The sequence below is a fragment of the Cololabis saira genome, chromosome 21, assembly GCF_033807715.1.
Source record: "Cololabis saira isolate AMF1-May2022 chromosome 21, fColSai1.1, whole genome shotgun sequence".
In the NCBI taxonomy this organism is placed as follows: domain Eukaryota; kingdom Metazoa; phylum Chordata; class Actinopteri; order Beloniformes; family Belonidae; genus Cololabis; species Cololabis saira.
Genome location: NC_084607.1, coordinates 17,625,996 through 17,647,604, shown reverse-complemented (window position 1 = coordinate 17,647,604; position 21,609 = coordinate 17,625,996). Strand labels below are relative to the sequence as shown.

The window sequence follows — 21,609 nt, the reverse complement described above, 5'->3', positions numbered from 1 at the left end:
CATACTGCTGCACCTTTCAGTTTTAGCCCATGGTGTCTGCATAGTTTTAATTGTATATTTGTTAATAAGTGCCACATTTGTTTATTTACTGTTTGCTATTTTTAAATCTGGGTACAGTGAGCGAAATAACCAGAGTCAAATTCCTTGTTGGGCAATGTTCAAACTTGATTCGGATTCTGATTCGGATTAATGACTCCCCCTTGTAAACCCTATTTCTTGATTTAGATTTATTTACTTATTTATTTATTTATTCATGGCTGCATTCCTCTCCTTAAAAAAAAAAACATCTAGAACACCATCATACCCATACACACCACACACGTGCATACATACATAAGCGCACTCATACATGCACACACCTGATCGAAAATCTGTGCAAAAACATTGACTTTGTTGTTTTGTACTGTTTCGTTTGACTGTTTGTCTTGTTTGTTTTCTAGTAAATAAAAAAAAAGAAGAAAAATATGACTCCTGTTAGGTCTCACCTCGCCAAAAGTTTATTTTATGAACATTTTAAAGGTCGTCACTGATATATATATATCTTTTTTACCTTTTTAATGCTTTTGTGGGATCACATACAAGTGGAGTTTTTTTTAAATATTAAATAAAATGCATTTACAGAAAAAAGAAGGAGAAAAACGGGAAATCACACCAAAAAATTAAGGGCTGAAATCAGCTTGCAGTTCTCAATGTCTTGCAAGACATGTTATATCACATACAATAACATTAACACTTTATTCAAAGCAAAATTCAGACAGTGTAAAGGAGTGGGTTACAGAATATAAATACCATGAACTAAAAATATGTAACTAACTGCCAAGAGAACAAATACATACAATTAATGCAATAGCAGGTTATTGTAAAAGAAAATGTCTATAGCACCTATTTAAACATCATTAAATATTACATAGATTAATAAATGCAAGGAAACAGAAAATAACTACCACACTATAAAAAATACTGGAACAAGTACAGTACAGTAAAGTTTTTCCTTTTTTCTCTTAGTACACATGGAACACTGAAAAAAAGAAAGAAAGAAAGAGAAAAAACACAATGATGCTCAACTGTCAAGTTTTGACAGTTTTGACAGAGACTTCTTTGTTGAAGAGTCGGAAGACAAGAAAATGCACACAATCATTTCAATGTCACAAACTTAACAAATACACCTCTGGTTTGATATGAGTGTACTTTGGAATATGTGCATGTGATCTGATCATGTGGGTGGATAACCAATGGTGAGGTCATGGCAAATTCTAGCTCTTATTTCCTGGCAACAAGGAGGGTATGGTAGATAGGTTTGATTACAATATGCAGATAAAGAGAGCTGTCAATTAGGTACTCAGATGCACGGCGCTGCAGGTCAGCGTCCACCAAGAAATCCCCAGCTTCCTCTGTGCTCTGATGGAAGTTGTAAACATGACGGACAACGACTTTACCTTGCTGTTTTGCCATCACAATTACCGTCTTCTGGAAACTTACACCAGCAAAGTCTGGGCTAGAGGTGGCTGGTGTGACAATGATTCGAGGACGACCTCCCTCGGTGCGGGTGGGCTGCATGGCACCGAGTTCGGTGTAGGTTGACCTGGCGCTGAGTGGGAGCCAGCGTGGGGAGAAGAGGGCGTTCCATGTCACTCTTTTGGTGGAGTCATGGCCACTTGGTCCAAGCTGGGTTTGAAAGCTAAAACTGCGGTCATCACGGGTGGGGTTATTGATGACCCATGGAGAACCCCAGGAGGAGGAGAGGTAGTTTCGAGGAGTAAAAATACTGCAGTTAACATCAAAGTACTTGGCCAGCTGAATAGGGGAGGCAGAGTGAAACTGGAACGCTAGAAAGAGGAGATCACGGATAGTTTCGTAATACTTCACCATGAGGGGGGACTGCTTCTGAAGACGGAAGAGATGTTGAGGGGGGATCATGCCATATCGAACAGCCCTTAGGGCAGTCTCCACTGTGGAGCTGACAGGTTGGTTCTGGTTGATCCAGCCCTCCAGGGCCTCATAAAGTTCTAGCTCACTTTGCAGAATGAGGTCAGAGCGCTGGAGCAAGGACAGAAGCAGGTCTTCGCTGATGGAGCCCCATTCTCCACTCTGCAGCACAGAAGACAGGTTCCAGGACAGGTACTGCAGACAACTGTCCCGCAGGGTCATGTCCCCAATCTGTAGTGCATAGTTGTACCAGCTAATCACATGGCCTGTGGGTGAGTCACTTGAAAGATGTTGTGTCATATAATGGGTCAAACCTTGCTGCAAGCCCCACACGTGGTACTTGCTGGCAAGCTTATGCATGAAAATAGCTTGATCGAGCCGTACTGAGATATCGCCACAGTACAGATACCTGCAAAAGATGTTAGGAATCAATATTTCAGCAAGGAATATTATATAATATACTGTATAGTATTCTGGCTCACATCTGAGTCACTGGAAAAACCCACACTTTCTGATTTTAGACTCAGAGTCTCAAAAAGCGAGAATAATTTTAGAATATTTCACAAGATGGAGAACACCACTCCTCCAAATGGAAAGCGCAGAAGAAGGTGGAGAATTTCTAATTTGAACTTCAATAAAATATATATTACTTCTTTTTACATTTTTTATTCAGCAGATGTCCTACAGCGCTTCTCACCTGATAAACTTGTCGAACACGGCTGCACAGTCAGCCGTCTCAGTCAGAACCAGAGCACTGTTGTTGCGGCTGAGCAGCAGCTCCTCAAACACGTCGCTCTGCAGGGTCAGAACCAAGCTGTGGGCTTGGATCACCTTCACCTCATCGGTGTTGATGGTGTGAACCCGCAGAGTGACATCACTGGCATTACCCATGGCCAGCAAGGTCTCCATACGATTCACCAGGCTCATGGAGTGATTCAGCACTGTGGCACCGTTGTCCAGGGCCACCTCCTGCTTCAGGGGAGCTATGTAAAAAAAAAATGGGGAAAAAAACAAACATGTCAGTAATAGACACATCACTGTGCAGGAAACGGTTCCCCTTGAACATTGCACAAAGGTTATTAGACTGGTTTAATTAATGTTTATATCTGGATAGAACTTCATATTCTTTCTCTGCTTTTTCCCTTATTTTGGAATCATCATTATTTGCATCAGTCATTCTCAAATTTTGATGCTTTTTTGAGAACTGAAAAAGCCCATCCTAACCCTTTAACTTAACCACAACTGAGTTCCAGGGGAAAAGACAGCTTGAACATCCTTTTCTTCCTCTGCCCTAAAAAAAAAAAAACGAGGAACAAGCCAGGTGGTTGACTCAGAAAACCTCAGATGCCAGGTGCACAGAAAAGACTCTTGAGTCTGCAGCCTTGTTGCAGATGGCTGCTTCTATGGGCCCTCTTGAGTGTAAGTACAAGCAGCAACACAGCGGAGAATCCCACATGAAAGGCTCGGCACCACGAGTCGCTGTTTCCATTCTGCTCGGCTCGAGCCATCGGCAGCTCCGTCGGCCTGCTACTGGGAGTTTAATGAGACACAGGGGGGAGCACAGTTGGCTTGCTGGGATGTCTCACAGTGTTCATTTCTATACCACAATCAAGTGCCCTCACTTCAAAGTAATCTTTCTCCAATTAGCCAGCCCGTACTCTGAGCTGGTTGAGCGTAGTGGAGAGCGTGTCAGGTTGTGTTCTCACAAATGCCTGTTACACAGTGTGCTCAGATGAAAAATCACCACAGGTGAATTACAGTGTATTCTATCTGTTATGTGATTGAATATCTTCCACGTTTAGTGAGAAAAATACAAGACACACATTCACACAAGATACACACACATAAAAAAAAACAAGAACAACTTATCCTTAAGGAATATTTTGCTGCCTCCTCCACTCAGGCTTAAAAGAGCTGTAACATTTTCATGCAAATCTCTAGATATTTTTATTTTACAGCTCGCTAATCATAAAAACTAATCGGAGAGATATCTAATGTACTCTTCAGTACCTTCAGTCAAAATCAGTCAGGGGTAAGAAAAGGTTGCTCCCCAGCACTTGTTAAGTTTGGCACAAAGCCATGAGACAAATGGACTTGCTCCTTTTACCCTGATCGCAGACAAACAGATGATGACAGGATGAGTATAAATAAATATCCATTCCTTGCCCTCAGGCTCAGCAAAAGCCATACAAGCATGCTGCCCCCCTCTACTCACTAACAGTATGGGGGGAACCGGATTGAAATAGAACAACGCAGCTTCTCTTATATTGTAAAATATAAAAAGAAGAAAAGAAAAACATTTTAGCTGCAAAAAAAATATTAAGCACTTATAGCATCTATCTTACCTCCGGTGACTGTGACAGGGTGGAAGTACATCAAGAAAAGCAGGGTGCCCACACAGACCCAGCCAGGAGTCCCTTGTTCTGATGAGCGTACCATATCTTTTTCTAGTATTCACTGCTTCTCCTCCTTTGTTCTTTCCCTTTCTCCCCCTTTCACTGTGCTACTTTTCTACTGATCGTTTGCGTGCAGAAAGGTGTGCCGCCCGGCTCCCTGTCCCGGACTCTTTATGTAGGACGCTGGCCTTTCCCCGGCGCATCTCACAACCCCACAGACTCCATTGATTGGTGGAATCTGGCAGGGGCGTTGCTATAGCGACAGCTTTGATTTTGAATTCCTCCCTTTTGGATGCTACATGGCATTGATCAGTGGCACCGGGCCCAGCCAAAGATTCAGCCTAATGTTTTTGGAGTAAAGGTCCACGCGGGTTTAGTGCTATTATGAATCAATAATAACAGTTTTCCATTTTAATAGCTCTCAGAATGCAGTAGATCTCCAGGCCCAAGAACTTTGTGTGTGATGCCAAAGTTAAGTACAATTAGTGCCATAATTAGTCTGCTAATTACAACAGTTGCCACTGAGACTATCTGCCAAACATAATTGAGGTTCTAATATGTGTGACCAATTGCAGTCAATCCACTTTCATAATCCATTTACAAGGCAGTTTTTCAGCTGGGTGCAATTATTTCTTGGATGGCATGTTAATCTCGCTAATGTGAGGATAATATCATTGGAGCTGAGTCTGCTCATCAATTTGAAGCAAGCCTTATCTATCAAACCTCGGTGCCAATCAGGATTTTATGAACTCTTGTACAGTTTTATTAATGTTATGATACATTTATATACACTGACTCCACACAATCCATTATTATAGAACTGAATTCATGAGCCTTTATGATATTTCATAATGCTTTATTATAAATGTGTGACTCTAGTTTTGGGTGATTGTTTTACCTTACAAAACCTGCAGAGTGCAAAAAGCTAATGCATGTGTGCACTGCCAATTGCAGTGGGATGTGGAGTTAATGGTCTGCTGCTTGCAGGGAACACGTTAACCTCCAAGCTATAATAATCAATAACAGCCCATGATGGCTCAAAGTGAATTTAAAGCAGATATTCTAGTGTAACAGTGCACTAACTGGGTTACAACAAAAGTATGTTTCAGTGTGAAAGAAAAGGCCATGACAACAGTGGATAATGCCTCTGGTCATGGCTGCAGGGCTTAAAAAGAGGTTTGGAGTGATATCTAAATTAGCCTTTATTCCCCCCTCAGACAGTATTGATATGTCCATCAAAGATGCCCCATTCAATAATGAGGTTCCTGTTAATAACTGCCTGAAAAGATCAACTGGACACGCATCTGATGTGTTATTGCATCTGATTAAGCCATGAGTTTTTTCAATTTTTATAGCAGCATCAAAATGATGCATGTGTCCAATACAGATCTACAGCTACCTATTTTCACTTGGAGAAAGACAAGAAGAGACATCGTTTCAGAGGGATTTGGGTTGCGGTAAAGCCCTGAGGGCTGCCAGACTGCAGTAAAAATGCAGGAAAGGAAACATCCTCTGAGATCCCAACCCGAGCCACTGCTATGAATAACCTGAAGTGTTTTCAAAGGAGAGCAGTGCTGCTGAGGTGTCCTAATGAATCTCACTGCAACAAACTGGACTGGACACAGACGAGGCGCAGGCTTGTGGCACGCAGTGTACTTTCTTTCAGACAGTGGATGCACAAAAATAACATTCATGACTGTGGGTGCATACAAGGAGACTAGCCCAAAGAAATTTCCTGAATCTGAACTGGACAAGTCCTTGGCTGAGGTCATACTGCTTCCTGCTTTGATTTAAATGGATATGAAGAATCTAAGAGAACTACATTGCACTGTGATTGATTGACAAGCTGCTGGGTTTTGAGAGCCCTCCCCTGGGGACGAGATCCATTGAGAGATCGATGCACCACAGGGGGCCTCCATCACGCAATGTAAACAACACGTTAAGTGAAGGCTGAATGCCGGAGCCATAGCTTCAGGACGGGGGTCTGGATGACCTTACTCTTGTCCTGGGCCCCGAGGGAATGCACCCGTTGACCAGGTCTGCAAAATGCAAATGGCTTTTGGTTAAACACTTCAAACGCTTTACATGCTACATTTTCCACAAGTACGAGCAAAAAAAAGTTCATGTGAAATGTTGAGAAATACTGCATTAGCATGCAGTGGGAACAGATCTCTGCACGCTAGTCAGCTAATGGATAACTCTTCAGGCAATCTTTTCTGGTTAAAAATGCACATTTTAAAGCTACAATAATGGGGAAAAAAAAACCTTTTTCTGTGACTATTGAGGCAAAAAATATGAGAACAAAGCTTTTCATAAGGTTTTCAACTGCAATTTATATATGTCTTGAGGGGCTGTGAATAGCCATAGTCAGACACTTCCCCCAGTAATTCAGCTGCTTAGAAGTCTGCAATCTTCTTCTAAGGACAAAGAATATATTTCTGAAAAGACTTCTACAAGTTTAAAATGAACATTGCCTGATAATGTTCCTCTTCATCATACTTCTGCTAAATAGCGTGCTGTTAAACAAATCAATACAAAGATCCAGTTTGTTGTGTAATCTCCTTAGTGTGTGTTCCTCTTAGAAACAGCAGTCCACCTAAATAACATTATTTTCCACCAGGTGGCTCTCTGGTGTCACAGTCTTCTCCATGATTATGACTCTGCTTTCTATGATTTTAAGGAAAGTGGAGAAAAAAATGAGGAATTCACAGGTGCCTGAAGTGAAAGATAAAGCCTGTTTAATTAGTTTATGGTGCATTTCATGTTATTAAAAAGGAATGACTCTTAAATTAAACTTTGACAACAAGCAAGAGTTCCACAAATTAAAAAAGAACCATTATTTTTTATTAAAAATACCGTCACAAAGAAACCTAAATTAACACATTAATAGATTTTGGAGCAGACTTCGTATGCTTAATCATAGTTTAGTACAAAGGCAAGTGTTTCTATTGGGAGGTGAGTGGTCCCATTGTTTGGATGTAAGCTGCCTCAAACAAATAAGTAGGCCGGGCGATAATCTCACCAATATGCAAAGCTGCATGCGGACGTTACCGAAATTGAACGAAGAAACGAAGTAGTTGGCCCTCTGTCGTTGGAGGAAAGACAACATTTACTGAGTTTGGAGCGTTCGGAGCTTTTCCTGCGACCTGCGGGGATCAATTATGATATGGATGGATGCATGAGAAGGAGTGGTTTGTGATCCCGCCGGGAAAAACAAATACATTTGTGGTAATTTGTGGCCTAATCGCATGAATTGACCGAACTATCTATTGGATGCTTTGCTGATCCCCGAAAGTAATGAGTGTGTAGAGGCAGATCAGCTCACTGAAGTCGGCGTGAATCTACCTGAGTTCCTGCAGGAGCAGCTCGCAGCGAGTTCTGGTGAGAGCGCTCTTATCTGGAGTTTGCATGGAAAACTAAAACCTGGGGTCCGGATTTTAAATGTCTGTTTTTTATGTCACTTTTTCACCTAGTAAGAAATATCCTATGAGAAAAAAAAGTAGAAAAAAGTAGACTATAATTTCTCTGATTGTGTTTTCTGGGTCAACAAAAAATAATTTAAAACCGTACTGACACCACTGAATTTTCCAAATACAGAATATATTAATTCTGCATCTGCAAGGTTGTAACATTGCTGTAGGAGGGGTCTTGTTGTAAAATGCTAACATTATAAAGTCCCTGCAGGATTTTAAAACCTAATTTATGCCAAGGGAAAACAGGTCACTGTTTTTAAACAGTAATAAGTAAAAGAAACACAGTTACATAGAAAGTTGGCACTTTGAACAATTTAAAGGCTGCAAATTATTATCTTGGTGGTGAAAAGCTTTTGTTTTAAATATGTATTTTTAAATATAATTTAATGGATGTAAAGATTTAAATCCATTACAATGATGTGTAAAACAATTAAGATGACGGTGTGGACCTTCAGTTTTAATTTAAGAGGTCTCCCAAATAAAAACAATGCTTCTACTTCATAAGAACTACAATTGTTATGAAGAAAGTTCTTCCATTTTCAGGGGCTCAAAAGTATTTGGACAGTACACTAAAAACAAGTTAATTGGCCTGGTGCTGCCTATTCACTCGTTGCTTCAAGGCAAATGAAGCAGATGAAAGGTCAGGAGTTGATATCAGGTACTGAGTTGGCACTTGGGAGCTGTTTACCTGGAGCTACCAATATGAAGTCCAAAGAGATCTCAAAGCAAGTGGAGGATGAAATCATTAGGGTGATCAAACATTATAAATTAAAAACAGAGAAAGTAAAAACCTTAGAGGTTTTGGCAAATAAATAGTTCAGGACATATAAGGAACTCAAGAACACTGAAGAAGTGTGTCGTTGTGACACTCTGCGGTCGTGAGACACCTTTGTGGTTGTAAATACAGTGGGATTACAGTAGAGTGGAAAGCACAGGTAACATTCAAGAAGTGGATGATGAATGATGGCAAGAAAAAAGTATGAAAAAGGAAAGAGACCGCCTACGATCCAAAACATCTCACATCATTTGTCAAGGGTGGTGGAAAAAGAAACAAGATATTCCTCAGTGACCAAGTCAGTCACCTGATCTGAACCCAATAACACATGCTGAAGACAAAACTAAAAGAAGGAAGGTCCACAAACAAGCAATAACTGGAGGTGGCTGCAGGGAAGTGCCTGGCAACCCATTTCCAGGGATGGAATCGTGAATTTGTTGACATCCAGGAACTGCAAAGTATTTTCATCAAAATATTATTATTATGTTGCTAACTCCAAAAATGTTGATCCCTTGAAAATGGCGGTACTTTGCTTAAAATGATAATAAATGTCATATTTTGGTGCAGCCACTTAAAGTAAAGTGGGTGATCTATACTTTTGACAATGTACTGTTTTATTTCAAATCAGCTGATGTTGATTTTAACTGGTTGTTTGTGTTGCAGCATTTAAACAAAAGTCTGCAGTGAAACAATGGAGCCAACAAGTGCTCCTAAAGGATGTGATCCCAGCATCAACTCCATCTATTACAACCTGTGTGACCTGAAAACAGCCTGGGGAGTCGTGGTGGAGGCTGTTGCTGCTGCTGGTGTGGTGACTTCCTTTGTCCTGTTCATCATTCTCATGGCCTCCCTACCCTTTGTGACAAACAAGAGGAGAAAAGGCATGGTGGCTCTGCAGGCCAGTATCTTAGTCTTCACGTTGGGACTTTTTGGACTTACTTTCGCCTTCATCGTGGGCCCTTATTCTACAAGCTGCTCCGCTCGGAGGTTCCTGTTCGGAGTGCTGTTCTCCGGCTGTCTGGCCTGCCTGGTCATGCACGGGCTGTGGCTCGCTCTGCTGGAGCGGCGAGGCCGTGGGCCCAGGAGCTGGATGTTGTGGCTAGGAGCGCTGGGGCTGTGGCTCGTTGAGGTGATCATCAACACTGAGTGGCTCGTCATCACTGTGGTCCGAATCCCACTAAGAGAAGATCCTGACGTGTCCTGCAACATTACCAACCAGGACTTCGTCATGGCCCTCATCTATGTAATGGTTCTGATGCTAGCGGTCGTACTGATGGCTTTTCCCTCACTGAAACACAAGCACAAACAGTGGCGCCGAGATGGAGCGTTCATCCTGACCACTGGGCTCTTCACCATAGCAATTTGGATAGCTTGGATTAGCATGTATGCCTATGGAAACCTACAGGTTGGGAATCCGAGCTGGGATGACCCTACTCTGGCTGTAGGTGTGGTGTCAAATGCCTGGATATTCCTTTTTCTCTACACAATTCCAGAAATTTGCCTACTGACACAAGCGGATCCAGAGCAGGAGCAGCCCCCCGATGGAGAGGACGTCTATCCTGCAAGGAGCCTGGCGTATGACACCATCCTGAAGGAGCCAGATGTGTACATAGAGAACAAAGCTTTCTCAATGGAAGAGCCCCAACCAGGTACAGCATTGAACACCACAACATTATATTGATCCGGCATTTAAAAATGCTGACTCTAAAAAAACAAAAAACAAAAAAAAAATAATATGACAATACTGGCTTTGGTATTAGCTTCTGCACTAAGTAAGATTTTGTATTTGCTATTTTTTCCTTTACCAATTGGTGTTAGTATTGGTGAATATTAGTAGGCTATTTTGTCTTTAACAAACAGCCCAGATATATCCACTCTAGGGTTGCAAAATTCCGGGAATTTTCAAAGTTGGAAACTTTCCATGAGAATTAACGGGAATATATGGGAATTAACGGGAATATATGGGAATTAACAGGAATTAACGGGAATATATGGGAATTAACGGGAATATATGGGAATTAACGGGAATTAACGGGAATAAATAAGAAATTTACAGAATTGATGGTTGGCCCTTAACAGGGAACTTAAATATAGTTGGGGGAAATATATTGTAGCATAGTCTTGGCTAAAACAACCAGATTTAATGCAAGTACACTCCTCAATCACATGCACACAGCACATTGCTTACTGCAGGGATATTGAGGCCACGCCCCCTACAGGCACTGTGCATTCCTCCATCACATGCACAGGTGATTTCTTGAAGCCTGGAGGCCACACATTTGAGCCCACGGACTATATAAAGTCAAGTAAGTTTTGATAATATTATGGGGTAAATATATTTGATCTATAGCCTAATGGTATTAATGTTTAACTTGCAAATATTAAATAAAAATGTATTAACACAGTAGCTAGCTAGCTGGTAAGTTAGGTGCTAATGTTTGGATATGATACAGTTTGTTTAAATTACCCCCAATTTTCAGTTAATTCCCATAAATTCCCATAAATTCCCAATAATTCCCATAAATTCCCATAATTCCCATGGAAAGTTTCCAATTTGGAATATTTCCAAAATTCCCCAGTTTAACTTCCCATGGAAAGTTTCCGGAAAGTTTCCGGAAATTTACCGGAAATTTTCCACCCCTTTGCAACCCTAATCCACTCTGTTTCAGACTAGCTGTAATCTTGATCATGACACTTGTGCTTGGATTTGAAAAGTACAGCATTGGTGTTGTGTGTATGTGACTTTTCCAGACATACCGTGAAAACAAATTTACTGAACAAGCAACATCATTGCTTCAAAGTATCCCTTTTAAGAGGCAATTATATTGAAACTGTATCATTTCACTTATGGTAACTATTACAATGTAGAACTCTGATCTAAAGCATCAGTTATGTTGACAAAAAAAAACATTCTCAACACATTTGTCGTTCTCCAGAACCCCCAAAATCAACGTCTCCATACGGGGGTTATAATGGTCAACTACCTTTACGAAGTTGTGTGTACCAGCCGACAGAAATAGCCTTAATTGCTAAAGGTCTGAGAACGGTGAGTGTGTTTAATGTTATCTTATACATCAAAACATTTTTCCAGCTTCGGTGCCCTCGTAGTGGTCATGTGTGTGCATCTCTCCACAGAGGGACCAAAACACCATCATACCTCGAGTCACAGTCCCGTCTTTGCACCTGGGAAGCCGCAGGAACTCCCTGTCTCGTTCAGCGGAGTCCTTGACATCTCAACCAATTTCATAGGTTGGCTGATGTTCTTTTTGCTGCAGCTAGATAAATCTTAACTAGGGTAACCCAATTTTCAGTGATTCTTACACTTTTCAGAAGTGTGTACCAATATGATGTATAGTTGTAGCTGCTCTCAGACTTCCTCTTTTCTAGTGTACCGGCTTAATGTTTGTTATGTAAGCACGAGGGCACAAGTAAAAACTGACATACCAACAATAATACACCTAGATTTATTTAATTTATGTAATGTTGTATGAACACTTTAATATCAAAACATATTGCCTTAGTTTTTTTGTTTTGTTTTTTACATTTTGTGGCCTTTTTATTGAAACTATCTCTCCATGTCATCCATGGTCCAAAGTATAAATCGGCTGTAATCACTCATTCTGTTGTTGGCCTCCATAAAACGTAATTTATCCACAGGCTGTGTAAAATGATGTCTAAGAATTGCTTAACTATGTTCCTATCACAAATCTGTACCCTGTAATATGTTAATCTATTCAGTGCAGCATAATATACTTTATGTGCCTGATGTTAGGATTCCTACTTAGTCTGAAAGTAAAGATTTGGTCAAGCCTTGGATTATTAAGATGCCTTCTTTTGTTAAGTTGTACATTCTAAGTTATTAAACCCATAAAAGTCATCTAAATCCCATGCTGCTGTTGGCTCTTTGCACTGTAAAAGATAACAACTCACAAGTGGGAAGCTTAAAGAGGAAGTGCCACCAGGATTATGGCATTATTCGGGGCCACATATTTACATATGTTTCTCTGATACATTCAATTTGGAACAACACACTGTGGCCTACAGGCTTCAGCTGCTGCCTGGGATGAAAATGTTTCCACGGTACAGAGAATTATATTTTGAGGCTGCTACTCTCAAAACAAAAACCACAGTAACTTCAAGTGATCTGCTCTCAGCAGCATTAATTTAGTGCTGCAATGTTCTAAGAATAAGGTAGTGGATTACAGTATACTTTTATTTGGTCGTAATTGTCGAAAAATGCCTTCAACCAGTAAGCACTGGCAACTGCTTTGCCTAACAAGAGTTGCCCACCTTCTGTACGGATGTAAGTGCAATTATTTCCATATCATTTGTCTCCCCCCTCACCGTCTCACACAAAGATAAAGACAATTAAAAGCGTCTGAGGCAGCCACGGCTGCCTAGCAGCGGGCCGAATCGCCTCTCTCCAAATTACACCCACAACCTTATACCATCAGCAGCAACGAGGGAAATAAATGAGGAAATCAAAAAAAAAAAGTGTACAAAGGAACACCTGTGCAAATTTTGAGCTTTCTTTCTGTAATGCCTTGGGCCTTGATCCCGTGCGTAGATATTAGGAGTGATTATCGGGTATGCCAACAGAGCTTTTACACTTTTTAACTCCTCACAGGATGAAATGCACAGATTAATGACATTAGCGGCCAAGTTTAGTGAGCACACTTTCCACCACATTTGATGTCTGTTATAGCCTTGTCAAACAACCCGACTAGAAACATCCAGAGGAAAAAAAAAAAAGGACATCCAAACATTTTTAACAATGTCTTTTCTTCATGTTTAAATAAAATCTGCTCTAATGTTGTGTGTTGCATGTTGATTTGCATTAACAACAGCAGTGACCCTGGGTAACTCGTGAAGTGGGGGCTGGTAAACTGCCACTCAGCTGTGAGCAGAGCTGAAATCTCACAATATAAATATGTCGAAATGGTCCAGGGTTGATTTGGGCCATAATAGATATTGATGTCTGGTCAGTGACTCGAGTTGAAATCAAAAACAACGCAGGCAGCAACTGTAACCCCCTGATGACACGAGTAGCTGTGATGCACGCATGACAAGCAATCGCAAGCAGCTATCCCTATGTAGCACATTTCCTTGTCACTCTGACAACCCTCTGAGGGCAAACACAGATGAAAATAAATAATTAAATAAATGTTCAGAGTCCTGCCAGTCAAGCTGATTAAAGAGACCAAATTCATTGGCCAGAGGAGAGACAATCAGAACTACACGTTAACGCCATCTGGGGATATAAATCAGCTGATCACTGTTGGAAAAACATTGTCTACAAAATATTTGTTTTTAATATCAAAGATACACAAGGTCTGTATTTAAGCAAAAGTGTGTTTATGAGAATAAATCTGGAAAGGATTATATATGTAAAAAGCTGTACCAGGCTCCACATTTGGGAAGGCTAATGTGATTTATGTATGTAAGATTCTGGTTGAAGGAAAGTAACATCTGAGAGCTTAATTTGTTTGACAAAATTATGTGTTTCAATTCAATTCAATTTTATTTATATAGCGTCTAATACAACAGATGTTGTCTCTAGACGCTTTCCATGTTTGAGGCTCAAAAACAGTTTGGAAAAAGAAAGCCATATTTTGATAATGTCATCATCCCATAACATTGACAAGTAAAGGACACCCTAGAAATTAGAGTGTGTTTGTTTGGAGCTCAGTATTGATGATAGAGTTATTTGTACTGAAGAAAACGTCAAATACTAGACAACTCATATCTATCATTGCAGGCCAAGTGAAATAAGGCGGACTTGTTAATTTTTTTCCGCAGTCATCAAACACGGAGTGAGAAAAAAGATAACAGGCTACATAAATTACATTAGATGTACAAACATATAACGCAATACCTCTAAGTAGAATGCTTTAGTTTATTACAAACATTATGAAACCAGCTTTGGAACGGGAGGCTGCCCTCTAGTGGGACCTGAGAGTCACAGCAAGCAGAGAAACACCCGGTCCTTGAGATAACCTTTTAGACTTAACGTGTATCGCACCACAGATGATGTTATTGTGCTTTCTAGAACATGCAAATATGATAGCACTGTAAATGCAAACAAGCACTTGTGTGTAAACATACAAGACAGATACAGCTGGGAAACCAACAAAGGCTTCTTGTTTGCATAGGTTATCCGGTAGATGAGACGTGAAAGGTTGGTTCCTTTACTTCAGAAATGCTCCTATAGATTGTTTAACACCTACGTCACCCTGTAGTAAATGTTTGCATGTTTTCCTGCACGTTATTGGTGTGAACACCTAGCCTGACACATCAACTCCAGTCTTACTGATTGTGGTCTCGGTTTCTAAACTTCAGAGCAAGTTGCGGTCACTGATGCCGACCGTAGATGGCCAATCAGATGTTTCTTGATTTGAATCGTATGAGACATCAAGCAAGGTTCATGAGTTTTCCCAGGCTGTCAGTCCTGGCCTTGGGCTGCTGTTGTTTCTGTTGCTTCAGCTGACGGTAGGCCTTCACCACTCGCTGCCTCTCCTCCTCCATGAGTCTCTGTCTGGCCATGGACGGCTTGGCTGTGGAGACTGCCGTGTGGCCAAGCAGAGAGTTGAGAAGCAGCTGCTTTGGGGCCTTCTGGATAGAGGAGGTACAAGAGAAACACCACAGGTGAACATTTACTAAAAGAACTCAACGGTGAGACAACAGTGGTCCTTCTGCACGGAAGATTACCTGAGTTTTGACCTCAGCTTTTCTGGGTTTGATGCTTAGTGATGGTGGTGCCATCGTAACCTCACCAAAGGGAACATAATCTACAACACAAAACATTTTCACATGTGGTTACTGAAACATTGATTTTCTTATAAATGCAAAAAGAGAACAGCTACAGAAATACAAAGCGAGCAGAGCTGATTGGAAGGAATCTTTGAGCTGACATCCATTCACTAATAAAGATTTTATTCAGGTACTAGTTGTGTCTAAACAACTGAAAGACCCAGGATATGACATTTTTGTGATGAACGCCAGCTAGAAATGGGAATCATAGCTGAAGGAGACAGCGACATGCCTCCACAGGAGTCCAAGGCAAACTCTAAACCTGCATTCACACCAAAAGCTTCACGAGCATCATAAGCAGCCGGCAGCCATTCATTTTAGATGATCGCTTGCTACAAAGGAAGTTTGGCGCGTCGGGCCGCAGTGAGCAGCGTGATGCCAGTGACCAGAGCGTCAATTTGGAGTTGAGAGAATCTCGACTTCATGCAAATGAAGCAGCAGCGACACCAAAGCAGCATCCAATGACAGACTAGGATTCCCAAGACGAGAAGCCTTGCCCAAGGCGGGAGAAAGAGAATACAAAGATGGAGAAAAACTGATAATCACAGTCTCTGGTTTCCCAGTTATACAATGTCTCCTTATTTATTTATAGAGGCATTAAGAAGAAGTTGGATGCATGGAAAAAGTTGCCTGAAATTATTGGCATATCTGGTAAGTAACAGGGTAATGTAAAATACAAAATAAATGTAGATCCATGTAAACAATGTACAAATCCACTAAATCGCCTTGTGATTATGCTTGACCCAGAATCTTATATACCGGTATATGCAGGTGGAGAGGTATTGTATTTCTGTGTTGTGTATAGTTAATAACTGTAGAAAGAGGTGAAAAGTTTGAGGGACACATACAGAATGGAAAGGAAGAAAGAAAACGAGAGGTGCAGGAGTGGATCGGAGGCATCAGTCCATCGGCCATGGCGATACATCCAAATTATGAAGGAAAGAGCCACCAGTAGCAGCCAGACTAGTTTTCAGGGGCAAGGATATGATGCTGCAGGAAAGGTTACTGCCATCACCAGCCATGTTACAGAGCCCGGCAGTGGGGCAGAGAATGAGGAGACGTCCTCCCTCTTCCGGAGCTTGAAAGCCCTGCCCTGAGGCCGCAGGCGATTTTGAAGATTTTGGTGTGAATGCACAGTAAAGGTGAGCTTTGTTTCAATGCAATGCATCTCTTTTAACACACACTTTATAAACACGTTATATACTGCACTTAATTTGCCTTCATGTTTTATGTGTTTTAAAGGTTTCTGCATATTATATATACTGTACGCCAAACCCTCCAGACTAGAAACAGTTTCTTCCCCCAAGCTGTTGCTCTGATGAACTCTCATCACCCATAGAGTCTCAGAGTAATCAACCACTGTGCAATAATAATAACAATAATGACAACCACAATCATATACTATGACAATGCACCTTTCAATAACCATGACTACCTCATACTGCTGCACCGTTCACTTTTAAATTGTACATTTGTTAATAAGGACCATTTGTCTATTACTGTTTGTAACTATTTAAATCTGGGTTCAGTGAGCAAAAAATCAAAAAAACAAAAACAAATTCCCTCTCTGGCATGTCCATAATTGACCAATAAAGCTTATTCTTTTCTATTTTATGAAAGTAACAGACCATATTATGCATTGGTTATTATGCACCGTGGAGTCTGAAAATGTGTGGGGATATTCATGAGCAAATTTGTACTGCTCATGTGTCATGAACGAGGTAGTCAGTTTGTTGCGTTAAACGCAGTTAAGTTGCAGGAGATATAAAATACCGAATGCTAAACCATGTTGACCAGTGTACGGTTTGACTGAACTGCAGGCTTCCTTATTTCCTATCCTACTGGCAACTGCTCATAGAAAGAGAAGGATAAGGAGAAAAAAAAAACTGATTCCTCACCTAGAAACATTTCTTTCTCCATTTTGTCTACTTGTTTGTCCAGCTTTTTCTGCTGAATCTTGTCTAGTCTGTTTTTAGCATACCTGTAGTGAGACGGTAAACACAAGCAAACAGTTAAATCTGAAGTAATGCACATTACAACATTTTCAAAACTCGTAAACTATTACATAGATTTTTTTTCTTCTTTTAATTCCTAAATGTGAGGTCAAAGTCAAAAAGGAGAGAGTTTAACTTCTCAAATGGTTTATTTCATGTTTGTAGTTTCCTCACAAGCTGAGAAATAAAACATGTTAGATTCTTTTACAGAAAACCCTCAGAGGAGAGGTGTTGTCTGAATGGGTTGACAGTGTGTAAAGATGTGCTGCACTCATTTCTGATTCTCAAGATTGCTATATGTAATGTGATCTAGTAGAACTTGAATCTTTAGATGGCGTGAGAAGGTCTTGTTGCATGTAATCAGACATTAGTCATCCATGGACGTATGACAGGGAGCAAGGTTTGTTTTTAACTGAGCGTAGGTGTGTCAGGTCTTTTAGCCATTTCAAAGCTGTTGTTACTGAGAAACTGCTGAAGTTAAGACCCAACTATACATTACTTCCCTGTTTGTTAATGTTAATGGACCATTTTCAAGTTTCAAAGGGATATGTAAAAGTTTTTTGGCTTCCATCTGTTTGTTAAAACGTGAAGAGTACTAATACAGGCAAAGTCCTGACAAAAGATGGGAGAAGGGTTTGGATGAAAGCTCCCTTGTTGGTTACAAATCTCATCATACTCACTCTTTCTTTTTGACAGACTTGCCCGTGTCTGCAGGCTTCTCCTGTTTGTCCACATCCAGCTCGGGCTGTCTGTCCACTTGGTTGTTGGTGAGGAAGAGGACGTGTTGTGCCGCATTCTCCATGCGCTGTAGATAGGCGGTCTTACTTTCGTGTTTTCCCTTCTTAAAATGTGGGACATCTATGTTTCCATCCATGGAATCCGTTGGCTGACGGTGAGATGAGATGGCTATAAAACAGAAATGCAGCAGATGTATTACTAAACTTGGCATAAAAAGTAAGGACATTTGTGTTTGGTAAATTATTTCTTTGTTGTAACAACACTTCTTGGCAATACATCTTATTCCATTAGAAAGGCTGTTTTTTTTTCTTTTTGAAGTGGTGCCACATTTATAAACAACATGTACTTTGTGGGATGGGCAGCAGCGATGAGTATGTGGGTTGTGCCCATAAATAAATTGCCAAATCTTCTCATAGATGCTCTCAGGAGGCCTCCCATGACTGCCCTTCCCTGCCAGGACCATTTGCACTGGTGTCTGCAACACATGCCCTGCAACCTGAACATGTGCAGGAACGTTATGTTCCGCGATGAGTCCAGATTCTGCTTTCAGCCAGAGGCAATCCCATATCTCCACAGTCTGGGACCGAACTTTATCCTCCAAGATGACAACGCTCGCCCCCAGAGCAGGGTTTATCAGAAACTACCTCCAGAATTTGGGAATGGAGAGGATGGAATGGCCTCCCAGCAGTCCTGACCTCAACCCCATTGAACACTTGTGGCATCAGCTGTTCGTGCCAGAGTGACCAACACAGCCACGTTGGCTGATTTGCAACAAATGTTGGTTGAAGAATGGGATGCCGTCCCACAGCAGTGTGTGGCCATGGTGACAGCATGAGGAGGAGGTGTCAGGCTGTCGTGGCGTGTATGGTTTTTCCACACGCTACTAAGGCTCCTGTTTGTTAAATGCATAAACTGTAAAATTGCCACTAAGTGTTGTTTCTTCAAACTTCACTCATCCAATCCACCAAATAAGAATTAAAGCTGTTCATGGGTCAAAGACGTGACGCTTACTTTTTCTGTCCGATGGAACTTTTTACCTAATAATAAACATAAAAATGAATAAAAAATATAACATGTATGTCTAATACGTTCCTTCTACATGTGCCCACTCTTATTTTATTTAAACATGTTGGTTATTGGTCATTTTCTGCCATCTGAAGTGTGAAAACATCATGTGGGGTGACCGTCCGGCCTTGACTTCTGTTTGGACAACTGGTTTTAAATCACATTAAAACAATTTAAAAATAATGCTTGCCCTATTGGGCATACTTTCAAACTTGTTTTAGATTTATTGACAAAGTCACCCTAAAACTGTAAATAATTCGTTTTATTTGCAAATCTATATTTTGAAGGTAAATTTGTTAGTGATATGTGGTGAGAAGTAGCTAGCTTAGATCATATAGCTAACTGTTAGCCTGTTATATTTGATTAAACTTGAAAGCATCATGTGGGGTGACCACCTGTCATGTGGGGTAACCAACAAATGGCAATTCTGTATCAAATTCAAAATTGAATGTCTATCAGTTTTGGTTCAAATATAAATTATTGGTATAGCATGCATAAGTGGATACACCTTGTACACATTTTAAATCAGTTTTATGAATTTTAGAGTAAGTAAGAGGGTGACACTGCCATTATGGATAGAATGTATTTAAAAATGGTTTTCAAAAAATGAAAGGAAAAATGTGTCTATCTTTCTTGAACAGTTAATTTAATTACTGATACTTATTAAAATATAAATTTTGTTATGGAAATCTATTAATTTTGAGATAAATGGTCGCCCCAAATGACGGTTTAAAGGTTTAAAAACACTAAAATACCTTTGTTTGAAGTTTTCACATACATGTATGTGTACACTACATTTCAAATGTTTGGAAAATGGCCAAAAATATCTTTATTTTAAGTATTTTAAAAATGGGCTACTCAAAGGCCTTATACGTCTTTGACCCTCATATATAAGTATTTTTCAATACTTCATTACCTTACTTAAGTAGAAATTTTGGTTATCTATACTTCACTGGAGTAAATATTTTTCAGATGACTTTTTACTTTTACTCCTTACATTTTCACGCAATTGTCTGTACTTTTTACTCCTTACATTTTAAAAACAGCCTAGTTACTCTATTTCATTTCGGCCTTTAAAAAAAAACTATCCAGTTAAATTGCTCCATCCGGATAGAGTGAATTTGGTTGTGGTTGTGGCACAGATGTTCTTGTCCAGTTTTGTTCTTACATCCGTTCCCTCAGATTCCTGCAACTAAACTTGGATGTACATTCAAATAAACATTAGGATAAATGATAACATGCCTCTGAAGTTTGACTTTTTGCACCATTACAATACTTATAGCAGGCAACTAGTCATCATATCTGCTGCTCTCTGAAACATGTTAATGCTCAATAGTACACATATATAGTTCTTTAATATATTTGCATTATAATAAGATACATTCATTTTCAATGGCTTTTGTCCTTAAGGGCTTTTTTCCCCCTTACATTACTTTTACTTTTATACTTTAAGTAGTTTTGAAACCAGTACTTTACAGGAGTATTTTTAAACTCTAGTATCTATACTTCTACCTGAGTAATGAATGTGAATACTTTTGACACCTCTGATTGCCAAGAAACATTGTTACAACAAAATAAATATCTACCAAACACAAATGTCCTTACTTTTTGTGCTAAGTTTAGTTATAAACAAAGTCAAGACCCCTTTGTGTTCAATAAGACAAATAGACAGTTTTCTACGGACCCTTTTTAACTTTCTTGGCCCCCAGGGATCCTGTCTTCATCCTGTCCTTGCTCTTCATGATCTCTCGCAGCCTGAACGGGATGTGTTCCAGGTGATCTTCTGGTGTGGCTTTCTTGGGCTTACCATCTCCTTTGAGCTTGTTTTTACTGAGATATAACAGTGAAAACAGAAGACAAAAGCCAGTTGATTACAAAGAGGTGTCACTTACTTACAGCGACAAGGTAGAAACGATATAAAGTTGTATCTAACTTTATTTGCTCGAAAATGGAGCTGATAGCAACTAGCCGATGTTGCTAACTAGCCTGACAATCAGTTCCTGTTTTGAAATGTGGCTTCCTTTTTATATATATATATATATTACCTCGGATGTTGTCCGGTCGTACTAACGTCTTTTCCGGACCCCTTATTCTTGTTTTTCTTGCTCTTCGCCATTATAAATGGTTTTATATCAGTGCATAACAACAACACACGTGGGGCCGCATGTGAACTTTAACCCATAGATAGAAACTTGTGACCACAAAAAAGTGAGCTCTCACTCTGTGTATTTTTTCATGTACCGAATGACGTCAGTAATACTCGACTTCAATTCTCTCACAACTTGAACTAATACTTTTTAAGAATCAATAGCTTTTTATGACGGATTTAACTTATTAAAATTTTTTATTTATTTATTTATTTATTTATTTCGTGCATGGTGGTCAATCTACACACCCATGACCGAAAAGGAGCAGGATGAAGACAAGTCTTA

The 21,609-nt window shown here is 40.1% G+C and overlaps 3 protein-coding genes across 3 annotated transcripts; 1 reads left to right on the top strand and 2 right to left on the bottom strand.

Moving 5' to 3' along the window:
* Nucleotides 1-474: 474 nt before the first annotated feature.
* On the bottom strand, nt 475-4,480 carry btbd17b (BTB (POZ) domain containing 17b). The gene is made up of 3 exons (XM_061711606.1): nt 4,272-4,480; nt 2,624-2,909; nt 475-2,335 (listed from the first exon to the last, which is right to left on the bottom strand). The coding sequence occupies exons 1-3, from the start codon at nt 4,363-4,365 to the stop codon at nt 1,261-1,263; spliced, it is 1,455 nt and encodes a 484-aa protein (XP_061567590.1). The 5' UTR covers nt 4,366-4,480; the 3' UTR covers nt 475-1,260.
* Nucleotides 4,481-7,367: 2,887 nt separating this feature from the next.
* On the top strand, nt 7,368-13,370 carry LOC133421884 (G-protein coupled receptor family C group 5 member C-like). Its single transcript, XM_061711675.1, has 4 exons — nt 7,368-7,703; nt 9,234-10,219; nt 11,507-11,616; nt 11,706-13,370. Exons 2-4 carry the CDS (start codon nt 9,262-9,264, stop codon nt 11,817-11,819), a joined length of 1,182 nt encoding a protein of 393 aa, XP_061567659.1. The 5' UTR covers nt 7,368-7,703; nt 9,234-9,261; the 3' UTR covers nt 11,820-13,370.
* A 1,076-nt stretch (nt 13,371-14,446) lies between these two features.
* On the bottom strand, nt 14,447-21,366 carry ccdc137 (coiled-coil domain containing 137). Its single transcript, XM_061711353.1, has 6 exons — nt 21,223-21,366; nt 20,862-21,007; nt 18,055-18,280; nt 17,279-17,361; nt 15,279-15,358; nt 14,447-15,182 (listed from the first exon to the last, which is right to left on the bottom strand). The coding sequence occupies exons 1-6, from the start codon at nt 21,291-21,293 to the stop codon at nt 14,982-14,984; spliced, it is 807 nt and encodes a 268-aa protein (XP_061567337.1). The 5' UTR covers nt 21,294-21,366; the 3' UTR covers nt 14,447-14,981.
* Nucleotides 21,367-21,609: the final 243 nt, after the last annotated feature.

Excerpts from the sequence above, each read along its gene's own strand:
- ccdc137 (XM_061711353.1), bottom strand. The coding sequence starts at position 21,293 with ATGGCGAAGAGCAAGAAAAACAAGAATAAGGGGTCCGGAAAAGACGTT. Across the intron at positions 21,008-21,222 it reads ACGACCGGACAACATCCGAG|TAAAAACAAGCTCAAAGGAG; the intron begins GTAATATATATA and ends GTTATATCTCAG. Across the intron at positions 15,359-17,278 it reads GGAGAAAGAAATGTTTCTAG|ATTATGTTCCCTTTGGTGAG; the intron begins GTGAGGAATCAG and ends TTTGTGTTGTAG.
- LOC133421884 (XM_061711675.1), top strand. The coding sequence starts at position 9,262 with ATGGAGCCAACAAGTGCTCCTAAAGGATGTGATCCCAGCATCAACTCC. Across the intron at positions 10,220-11,506 it reads AATGGAAGAGCCCCAACCAG|AACCCCCAAAATCAACGTCT; the intron begins GTACAGCATTGA and ends GTCGTTCTCCAG. Across the intron at positions 11,617-11,705 it reads TTGCTAAAGGTCTGAGAACG|AGGGACCAAAACACCATCAT; the intron begins GTGAGTGTGTTT and ends ATCTCTCCACAG.
- btbd17b (XM_061711606.1), bottom strand. The coding sequence starts at position 4,365 with ATGGTACGCTCATCAGAACAAGGGACTCCTGGCTGGGTCTGTGTGGGC. Across the intron at positions 2,910-4,271 it reads CCCTGTCACAGTCACCGGAG|CTCCCCTGAAGCAGGAGGTG; the intron begins GTAAGATAGATG and ends TTTTTTACATAG. Across the intron at positions 2,336-2,623 it reads GTGTTCGACAAGTTTATCAG|GTATCTGTACTGTGGCGATA; the intron begins GTGAGAAGCGCT and ends CATCTTTTGCAG.